The 11513-nt window shown below is 40.2% G+C and overlaps 1 protein-coding gene across 1 annotated transcript; it reads right to left on the bottom strand.

The window, feature by feature from the left end:
* Window positions 1-2314: 2314 nt before the first annotated feature.
* Window positions 2315-6478, bottom strand: FADD (Fas associated via death domain). Its single transcript, XM_048949439.1, has 2 exons — window positions 6015-6478; window positions 2315-5274 (listed from the first exon to the last, which is right to left on the bottom strand). Exons 1-2 carry the CDS (start codon window positions 6313-6315, stop codon window positions 4988-4990), a joined length of 588 nt encoding a protein of 195 aa, XP_048805396.1. The 5' UTR covers window positions 6316-6478; the 3' UTR covers window positions 2315-4987.
* Between the last annotated feature and the right edge of the window lie 5035 nt (window positions 6479-11513).

Here is an 11513-nt window from a genome sequence, read left to right as displayed (position 1 = left end):
CCTTAGGCAAATCTTCACTACAGGCAGTGGCAAAGCTGTTAAGTCGGCCACAATAAGAAGCACTCTTATTAAATTGTGCAGATTATCTTCTAGAGCTAATAATCCACCTGTGATCAACAGGAATAATGGAAGTATGAAGTAGAAGTGAATAAAAATTGTGAGCATTTTTAATTGCAGTGCTATTGCTTTACGTAGAAGTCCGTACCAGTAGACTCACCTGCAAATCTGTCATCAACAGAAAAGCCCCATTGAATCTTTATACACCTCCTTGACAAAGGTCCAAATTTCATCTTCTATAATTTCACTCAGCACAACAGTCTGATCAAAAGGCCAGAAAACTCTGAAGTAAAAATGCCAGTTTCAGAACTTTGCGATACAAAGTTAATGTTAAGCTACTCTTCTTAGCAAAGGTACTTATTACATGCATTAGAGATGTAAACCTGGAGAATAGCTTTAAAATGTATTATACAATATATGTTAGAGAAAATATCAACCCCTTCAGCTTTCAAGAACACAGTTTCAAAAGCCTTAACTTTTCTACAACAGCCGGTTATTATGTAGACTGAAAGCCATCTTAAGTATAGAGCCGTCAGTGACATGAAATTAACCTTTGATTTGACAAACTAAACTCCAGGCTGAAAGAAGGGAAAGCTACATCACCATTAACAAGCAGTACTGTGAGCACAGACTGTTTGGAAAACAACGAAAAATCACCTCCATCTCCAATATTTATCCAAGCACAGGAATTAGTGAATTTAAACTTGACTAGCATCAGCAACATATTTTAACATGTTTAATGTTTTGTTTTTTAAACCGCCTGTTTTTAAGAAGTGAATGAGTAATGCTCTCAAGGGGAAACTGGAAGAAATAGATCTGAAGAAACGTATGCCCACGTAGTCATTAAGAATGCATGTGAGTTTATTGCACGGAAGCCCATCTTTTCTTTCTTCATTAATCCGCACTTTACTGGCAGCTGCATACATTTGTGCTTTCTTCCTCCTAAGCCTACAGTTCCCAGAACCCACTGCAAAATACCCTCCCAACAAGGAGTAAAGCCTCCGCTATGAAAACTGTTATGAAAACGGATTCTTCCAGAGCTCTTGTACTACTCACAGGCATCAAAGCCCCATACCTCTCATCTGACCCCCATAATTCTTGCTCTGATGGAATGCAGTTGAAGCAGTGAACTGGTTTCCGCAGTTCTATTGGTGCATCCTTAAAACTTGCAATAAAAACACTGGCGGAGGAAAGAAGTAATAAATCATATAGAGAAAACAACTTGGAACAATATTTTCCGTGCTGGAACATATTTTAAGGACATAGGTGATCTATGCAGAGAATGGGAAGAAAAACACAAACCACCTTCTGGCAATCATGGGAGAAACAAAGACAGTGAATAGAAATCAAACTGAAATTGAAAAATAATCAACAAAACAGTCTGTATTAAGGACATGCTGAGTGCCAGTGAGAGCTCTGAGGTACAGCATGTGTTATTAAGCTGTCTGCATTAGACAATTAAATGAAGCAATTAGATTTCATAAAGTAGCCCATTATTTTAGGAGTGAAACAAAGGCTGGAGGAAATGCAGCTGCCTGTGTTTGAAGAATGGAGAAAAATGGAATACAAAGCACTGCATTTGAAGTAGTCACAAAAACCAACTCATGCAGGGGGAATTTAAAAGTCTAGAAAACTTCTCTTAAACTGTCATGAAAAAAAAACGCAGCTTCTTAAAAAAAAAAAAATCAATGTGCAATATGCAATTATGGACATCTTCAAGTATCAAAGGAAATGGCAGGCATGTAGTGAAAGGGACTACAAAGGGACATAAAGAAAACAATCTGCCAACATCAGATTCTCCTGAAATACTGCTTTTTTACTGCGTTTTGACATGTTCTCTTTTCAAGGCTGCAAAATAGTCTCAAGGGACAAAAACAAACACTTTAGTGATTCTCACAGATATTCGTGCAGATTATCACAAAGAGAATTTGCTACAATGAGTAATTAAGTTACTTGCCTTATGCATTCAAAGTGTTAATACTCTATTACCAGAAGAGACTTCAGAGAATAAGACTTCTGAATGCATTCTCTAGGCGCCTGCAGGCTTAGTACAAGGCGTAAACTACAATTTTAATTATAAAACAACTACAGTATCCTTACCGCAGCATGACTAGTATAGAAAAAGTAAGAAAATCAATTTTAATACGGTTATTTACTCATAGAAGGTCTATGTCCCATGCATACACTGTGTTCAATTTTAGGCTCCTAAGGGCTGGCAGAATTATTTTTTTCTTGTATACCTCTGCAGGCAAAAGCATTCAAAGCTACAGCTACTTCCCGCTGGCCCTCCCAGCCTTTCTGATGTTCCAAGAAGGACATGGTTAACACTAGGCCTGTTTACCACAACTCCTTGCATTAATAGTCCCCACCATTTATTTTCTCCTCACTAGAGATCTCCTCATAAACAGCAACCCTGTAAGACAAATCCAGTTCCATTTCATTTGCTTTTAAAGAAATACATTTAATGAAATATGCACAAGGTTACACGGTATAAAACTACGCACAAATCCTGAAGTTTTACATTTTCTAAGGCAGGAGATTTCTTGCAGATGAACATTTGGCTACAACTGCTATTCCTAATGATTCTAAAAATACCCTGATTATATACAGTAGGCAATATACTTCTTTTTAATATTCCAGATAAATGAATCTTTGGTAAACCAGAAGATTTATGACAAGTAGATAAGGAAAACATGTTAGTGGACAGACTAAACTTGGAACTGCTGCAAACTCCTTCACCACAAACGTAACTCATTTTGCTAACTTCTCTTCCACTCTGCTCACAAAGATCATTACTACATTACATGAAGTAAAAAAAGATTAAATCTTCAAATACTGCAGAATGCAGATCAACACTATTAAAAACATCTCTAAAACTTCTGAGCTGAAGTGCAGCATTTCCTCCCCCACCAGAACTTTGGAACTGAGAATTGATGCTGACAGAGCATTGGAGCAAGCACTTGAAGAACTGCACCTGCCAAAAACCAGAGGTACTTTCATATTACCCATTGTTTTTTGCTCTCATATAATCACTAATATGATTTAAATAATTCCCGCAAGCATATTTTAAAAGGAAAGCCCAAATAAGAAGTTCACATTACAGCAGTTGCCATCAAGTACAATCAAGTATTCAAGGGTAATCTTCTAAACTAGAAGCACCAACTTCAACAAAAACTTGAAAATTATGACTGTTAACAACATTTATACAGAGTAGTGATGTAATACTACATGATGATACTTGGTCTTCACAGTAATAGCACCATGCAACAAGAACTTGGACAAAGCCAAGTCACATGGGTACAGTAGCAAAAAAAAAAAAAAAGAAGCAGCCTTCCTGTTTAGGAATCATCTATGTATGTATGAATGTTTGCAGTAACAATCCAACTCATCTAAACAATAATAATATCAGAATATTTTCCCCTCTGGCATAACAAATAACTCCAAGGCTTCCATTGCCCTATGAGTCTTGAAGCATGTGCAGCTTTTTCCAGTGTTACATTAGGCATAAAATCTGTACTTTTTTAGGTCTGGTCTCATTTTACAAATGCTCCTTCAACTGTGAGTTGCTTACAGCCACTTTCTAGAAGTGTAAAGGAATGGGAACAAAGTAAAGAATTGCAGAGAACTTGAAAGTACTACCAGTTCCAGTAGTACTCGAACCAAGAATGACAAAAGGTATCTGATCTTCACAGGATATCACTGAAGAGAAAGTTAGTACTCTTCCCCTAAGCTTTCACGCTCCTTGACTAAAAAGAAGTCATTTTTGTTTTCTAAGTTCTTGTTACAGCATTTTTTTTTAATTATTATTTTTTTTAAAACCAAGACCACAGGTAACTGTGGCTGACTGATGAGGTGAGCTGCAGCATCCAGCAGACACGATCACGTTTCCCCGATATGGATTATGAGATGACTAGCTTTAGAAAATCTTAAAGCATTCAAGGCAATGAAAAAAAAAGAAGTCTGCTGTAAACATCCATAATCACTTTTGTACTGTGCAGGTGACAGAGCACTGGCACAGGATGCCCAGAGAAGTTGTGCTATCTTTCCTCTGGAATGTTGCCTGGGCATGGTATTGGGCAGCCTGCCCTATGTACTTGTGCTTCAGCAGGCAGTTGGACCACATAACCTCCAGAGGCACCCTCCAACCTAAACCATTCTGTGTATAAAGGCACTTGATAATTAATTTCAACGAGATTGTTTTTCAATCCAGGCACATTTTTTGCCAAAAAACCCACTACAGTAGTTATAAGTCCTAATGCACTGATGTCTTACAGACTGAGCTTACAGTCTTCTTTGAATTATTTTACTGATAGCAAAGGTGTTCAAAAATTATGGAAGATATTACCTTATGCTACTCAAAACAAAGACAAGACTCACTACATAGCTAAGAGCTCAGCCTCCTTCCCCCTTTTCACACTAGTTACAAACAGATCACTTAAAAAGTATATATATATACTTTTTATTAGGAGGTTGGAATATTCATGTATATATATACACACACACATATACATGTGTATATGATATATACATATATATATATATATATATATATATATATATATATATAAAATGAAATTGTCAGTTCCCTCAGAAGTGTCCCATGGATGTAATTACAGACAAGGCACTTGTAAGGAATCTGCAATAAAGCATATATTATTTTCAGGTGGGGGGCAAAACTAAAATCTCAGAATTTTCTGCAAAAAATTTGTATTCCAAAAGTTAAAATCTCTTAAAGGAAGCACCAACTGCAAAGCACTGCCTGAAAGGATTTGTTTGCACATTAGTTATAACCTGATCTGAAATTAACCTATTAATTTTAAGGCACATAAATTAATGGCAGAATTAACAGAGCCAATGACAGATGATCAAAAGGCACTTTTGCTTCTTTCTTCAATTGCATCTGTGATGTGAAAGTGCTTTTCTCTTCATTTCACATGTTTTCTGTGTTCAGACGCGAGAGCTTCTCTTCAGCTATGTCTGCCACTAAATTCATATTACAGTCTCGAAGAGCCTTTATTAGGTCAGTCACCTTTGCATCTTTCCCCTTCAATTTCTGCCATTCTCGAAGTGACTGAACCAATTGCTCCCGCAAATTCCGTGGATTGTCTTCTTCTATTCTCTCTATCCTCACTTCAGAAAGGTCAAGTTTTCGCATCAGCCTTCTCCAGTCTCTCCCAACGTTTTCGCATATAACTTCGATAACTACCTTCTGCAAACCTGGAACAGCAGAAATACATATGTGAGGACATACAAAGAAAGACACTTTTTTTAAGCAAAACACTATTATTGATCTATCATTCATAATGAAAAGCTACTGCGTGCACTGGAAGCTCCTAGTACAGAGCAGGGCTTCCAATTAACCACCAGGCTGAGAGCTGAGAGACCTGGGACTCCTCAGTCTGGAGAAGAGAGAATGAGAGAAGACTAATAAATAACTGTTTGCAAATATCTGAAGTGCAGGAGTCATGTTGATAGGAATGGATTCTTCGCGGTGGTGTGCAATAGAGCCAAGGGCAACATACAGAAAGTGAAACACAGGAAGTTCCACACAAATACAAGGAAGAACTTCTTTACTGTCAGAGTGACAAAGCACAGGAACAGGCTGCCCAGGGAGTGATGGAATCTCCTTCTCTGGGGATACTGAAGACCCACCTGTCTGCCTGTGTAACCTGCTGTTAGCGAACCTACTTTAGCAGGACTTTAGGGGGTTGGACTCTGTAGAGTTCCTTTCCAAACCCTACGATTCTGTGACTCGGTGACCAGGGCTAAAGGAGCAGCTGCTCGCAGCATATGCTGCCCTCACGGTACGCTTCCAGGGTATGACACCGTCCCTGCAACAGCACCGTTAGCAGCAGCCACAGATGGGAACTGAGGGCTGAGCACTCTCACGCCTCAAACACACGTTTACTGGGATCAATTGGAAAAAAGTAACGAAAAAAATAAAAAGCTGCACCTACGTCTTTCCTTCATGTCAGGCCGCTCATCAGGAGCGCTGGCTTCTCCCTCCTCTATGAAATGCTCCAGCCGTAAGACCAAATCTTCTCTTTTAATGCTCTTAAACATGGTTTTAAGCAAGTCTACGTTGTGACTTGAAATCAGCTGCTGCTCCATGAAGAAGTTGAAAAGCTCCCTGCCGCTCTGGACAGACTCCAGCTTCCTTTTCCCAATTTTGTCCTGGCACAGAAACTTCAGGTCGTGCAGCTCGCTGGCAGACAGACAGGCGGACAAAGAATTCAGCAGAGCCAGAAAGGGATCCATGGGGCTGAGGCCTACAGTGCAGCCGACACCAAAAGAGGCACAGAGCGCACACTCCACCCTGGCGGCGGATTTCACTCGCGCTTCCGCAGTGCCACCGCGGGAACGCGAAGCCCGCCCCGGCCCGGCCCCGCTACGGCGGGGTGCTGATCCGCGCCAGCCGGGCCGGAAGTGACGTCACGGCGGCGGGCTCTCCCGCAGCCGTCAGAAGATGGCGGCTGGTGTTTCTTAGGGGTGTGGTAGTGCCTATCAGCTCTGCCACGCGGTTTGTGTCTCAGAGCAAAGAGACTCATGTGCTTCCAGTTTATTACGAGGAAGTGGGCCCCCTTCGCACGGGGCTGCTCAGACATCTCGGCTCCCTGCCTTGGGACTGCAGGGCTCCCTGCCACCTGGAAGTGTGTGGGGCTTTGGCAGAACCAAAGTGCCAGTCATTGTGCTCGTTACCACTTGGCCTGTTAATTAGGAACCACACAGTACTCAAAATCCCCTGGAGATTAACTGACTTGTCTCATAGTACTGAATTAAAAATGTGTGCTTGGAGCCAAATGTGAGATTGCCCATCTCCTGCTGCTCAAGCAGTAGTGCCAATTCCCTACACCTTGGCTTTGATTGGGCTGTCATTATAGTAATGCATCTATGCCTCAGTTGGGAGGCCTGTATGTTCCCTGTAAGTGCACAATTACTGGCTTTCTTGTGAGCTTTATCACAATGTTTTACCTACCAGCTAAATGAATGAGGATTGTTTGGGGTTATACGCTGATGAAAGGAGCCAACAGAGAGTAAGAAGTGCAGTATCAGAGCCCCTTTCTCAAAGAGATATTGCTGTGCACATTATGTCCCTGGAAGCTGCTCAAGAAAGGAACCTCTGCCCTTGCCTGAGCCAGAGGCCTGAGCCATTCACTAGCAACATGGGGGTTGTTATAGCAGTCTTATTACTTGCAAAGATTAATTGTGACATGAAATAACTCCTGACCTTTAAAACAGAAGAAGCAAGGCAAATCTTTAGTGTCCACATTTTAAAACCAATTCTTACACAAGGTGAAAGGTTGTGAACTTACGTTGAATTTGAAAATTCAAGTTCATGCCACTGTTTTGTATGTCTCTAAAGTTCAGAGCAACCATACTGGTTTGTCTCACAGCACAGATAGGTAATTCAGGACTTTCCTTGTTCCTTTGGTTGATTCCCCAAGCTACCCCATTACTAGATTGCTTCTAGTACATCCTTCAATTTACTGTCACTGCAGTACACAAATAGAACTATGATTCTTGGCGTAGATTGCAGTTGCAGATACATAAACTTGGAAGTTATCGTTTTCTACATCTTCTTCCCCAGTCTCACATTCCAAGCTGAGGTACAACTCCTACTACTCTCAAAACATTTCTAAAACTCCCAATTCAACTCCAAACTCCAAAACAATCTCTCCTTAGATAAAATTGCTAGATTTTCAGCATCCTGTTTCAGTCTATTATGCAGATCTAGTCTTGCATATAATCAAGAAAGCCAGTATACAGAACTAGCTACAGACATTAAGTCCATCTGTGAACTAAACCAGTTTAAAGCAGGATTTTTTGGAGTCCCTAATTGCTATAAATTGGATATTGCATGGTCACATGGGAGGAATGAGCTGTGCATGTTCTCAGGGATGTATTTTCTCCCTGTAGTCCTGAAGATTCTTCAGTGTGTGGAGGAATGAATATGAATAAAATGTGTAGTTCAAGCCAAGGAGGAATGTGCGTGGATTAATTTAGAAAGCACACAGAAGTCCCAATTGCAATACAAGAGGTAAAAAAAACAACAAGAAACAAAAAAGAACTGATTAATTAAAATCTCACTTTAATATTGCCAGAACAATGACTCTATTGTATAACCAAGATGTTATAAACACAATATAATTGTTTATTATCAATAGATATCAAAATGTTATAATTGCAATATAATCAAAAGAGTAAGGCAAAGCAAACAAGGATCACAAAAGAGAATAAGTAGAAGAGCTTACCCCTGGGTTGAGCTCACTAGAAGATACCAAAAGAGGGGATCTCCAGAAGAGATCCTTCCCCTCTGGCAGCCAGCTCTTACATAGTTCCAGGAGGGGTGGAGCCAGGCTCCACCCCTTCCGGCAGCACAGGTGAGTTGCCTTCACCTGTGCTCCTCTGGCTGACTCATGGCTCACCTCAGGTGATTAATCAGAGGTTCAGGCCGTGACTCAGCAGTTCCCATACACTCTATAAAGCAAAAACGTGTAAGAAAGGACCAAAGCACATGGCACGTAGCTTGTGCTCAATTCAGAAACAAGCCTACATGAATGAAGCCTACATAAATCAGTGTAATTTATACCTTTATCCTCAGTCCCTTTCATGCAACTGAAATCAACATCACCTGAGATTTTCATAGGTTTGTATGAACTCAGTGGCCACATTCTGCACTGACGTATGAGGAGGTGTGAAAACAATCCCATATGTCTGTGTAATTTTCAGGGAATCTAAATTAGTAACAAACACAGAACTATGCAATATAAATCATTATTTAAGACGTAACTCATTGCTTAAATGCTTTTGAATTCACTTTTAACATCTGACATAGTAATTTAGTAACACCTTCTGTTATGTCTGAATCTGAGCTGTTAACTGCACATTCACAGATGAAAATCCTGGAGCAACATGCTTTCCTCCAGTTGTTTCCTTTGAAAGTGGTTTGGGATGGGGTTTGCAAGGAAAGTATTTGCCAGGGTCAACAGATCATAACGGCATCTCATTAGAATAAAATTTAATGGAAAGGATTTGTTCGACTAGCTCAGATTTCAGCAGACGTTTCCCAGAAATTAAACGATCCAGTTCCTTACCACATAGGTTCCTTGAGGTATGACGATTCCTTCCCAAATGCTGCAGAGGGAGCTCGAGGCTTTGGAGTGCACCGTGCTGAGCTTTTTTGACTTCATCTCCACTGAAGGAGCAGGACGAGGAGGGCAAAATGATTCATTACTGCCGAGACTTGGAAAGATGTCGGTCACTAGGACACATAGGAACAAACACATTGAAAGAGTGGGGAAGTGAAGCAGCAACACACATGGGCTGACATTCTCAGGGGCTGTGCAGTCATGGCATGTGAATACCTGTGGGCAGGGTTTATGACTTACTAAAGAACTGCTTTAAAAAGCAGCAGAGTAATTTACATGCCCATAAGAGTAAAATGTTCTAATGAAACGTACACTGCTGTCCTGACTGTAGGTGACTGACTCAGCTTTCACAGAATTTCTGGAAGATGCTTTGTGCTGATAGTGGCCTATCAATATCTAAAGAGGGGCTGAAAGAAAGAAGGGGACAGACTCTTTAGCAGGCCTATTGTGATTATGACATGGGGAAGTGGTCTCAAACTAAAACAGGGGGGATTTGGACTGGATATAAGAGAAATTTTTTACAGAGAAAGTGCTGAGGCTCTGGTGCAGGTTGCCCAGAGATGTAGTCTTCGAGAATGTCTTTGGAGACATTCAGGGTCAGGCTGGATGGGGCTGTGAGCACCTGGTCTAGAGTAGGTGTCCATCTTCCATGCAGCGGAGTTGAACCAGGTGGCCTTTAGAGGTCCTTTCCAATTCAAACAATTCTATGATTCTTTCCAGCCAAGGCAACTTGAATTTCTTGTTGCCTTCCTTCTTTACTCTGGAATCATAGTCTAATCTGCCACACAGCTGATGAAAGTGTGTGACATTTTCTCTGAGAGCTCTAATCCAATCTGATGTAATCTAATTTGCTATTAGTGCTCATTAGCAAGCATATGAGTGGTTAAGTCCAGCTTTGATGACTCTGTTTCCTCTAATACTGTCAAGCAACTTATTCCTCATATGGCAGATAGCTTTCTATACATACTAACAGCCTGCCATCTCTTTTCAGACAGTTTCTTTTATCTAGCAAGGGATGTGCTTGTAGTGTGCAACTGACACAGCAGAACTAGTTTTAAACAAGCTAATTCAGATGCTGGTAGCAATACAGCATGCTCAAATTTGAGATAATATTGCAGATATTCAAAGAAATGCCTCTCCTGAAGCCCATGGCAAGGGCTACACGCACATAGAGTTTAAAATGTTAATCTGTGTATTTTTTTTTCTTTGCTCTTCTTTTGCAAAGAGCCATGCATTTTTGAGCCATATATTTGCTGCTTTGTATGTACATACTTTGCTTACCTTTGATATGTTTGGAGTTTAAATCATTGCTATCATGTCAGTCCTGTCCCATCAGAGAAGAGCTCAGCTCCTAGGTTTGTAAGGTGCAAAGAATGCACTTCTGTATGAATTCCTGTCTGGTTTTACAGAGCAGAAGGAGGTGAAAGTCTGAAAGGATCATGACTGTATCTTTGCAGACTTGTAAAGGCATCTTACTGATGTTGTAGTTGCTTTAAATAATATGCAGGATGACAAGATGGTCAACAGATATCTTCAGAGGTGCAAACTGAAATCAAACTAATGAGTCCTTGATGTTCTACTGCTGTTTCTTTACAAGCTGCATGTTGGTACTCATGAGGTTGTCTGGGCTGACTGTAGAATTGGCAAAAGGGTATTTTTACTTTTATTTATTTTTTTAATAAGTGGAAGCAAAAAGGAGAATGTCCATATGGCAAAGGTGGCATCAAAATTCAAAGCGTTCCATCATTATAAGGTAAATCTATGTGCTGCTGCCCACCTTCCAGATAGACTGCATTTGTGCTTTCAGAAGTCCTGCATCTAGAGAGGGGAGCAGACTCACCATTTTGAGCAGGCAATGAGAAATGTCCATAGAAATCAGGGCATTTAGGTGAGGTACTATTTATGAATGAAATAGCTTTGATACATTTTCTAACTTATCAGACAATTCAGTAATGAATAATTCAGGAAGATTATAAAATCTTCCTGTCACTTCTGAAAAACAGGTTAGACAAACTTCTTGGCAGAGACATTTTTAATCCCATGGTGAATAAACTGACTTCCATAAAGTTTCTTAACCAACCTATTCCAAGTCTCACATTCATTGTTTGCAAAATCATAAAACATTTTCATCAGATAAAGTTTCTGCAGTTCTGCTGTTGTAAAGTTTTGGGGGTTTTTTGTGAGTAAATCAAACTGTTCATAATTCCTATATTTCCTTATCAGAGATCACCTCTGTTACTATAATATCTTGTGTAGAAAGAAATGCTCTCTAGTACAGAAACCACTTGTGAAGGGACCTGGGATCCT

Source organism: Lagopus muta, chromosome 6, assembly GCF_023343835.1.
Source record: "Lagopus muta isolate bLagMut1 chromosome 6, bLagMut1 primary, whole genome shotgun sequence".
NCBI lineage: Eukaryota > Metazoa > Chordata > Aves > Galliformes > Phasianidae > Lagopus > Lagopus muta.
The sequence above is the reverse complement of the archived record's forward strand: the minus strand, read 5'-3'. Positions and strand labels throughout refer to the sequence as shown.

Excerpts from the sequence above, each read along its gene's own strand:
- FADD (XM_048949439.1), bottom strand. The coding sequence starts at position 6,315 with ATGGATCCCTTTCTGGCTCTGCTGAATTCTTTGTCCGCCTGTCTGTCT. Across the intron at positions 5,275-6,014 it reads GCCTGACATGAAGGAAAGAC|GTTTGCAGAAGGTAGTTATC; the intron begins GTAGGTGCAGCT and ends CTGCTGTTCCAG.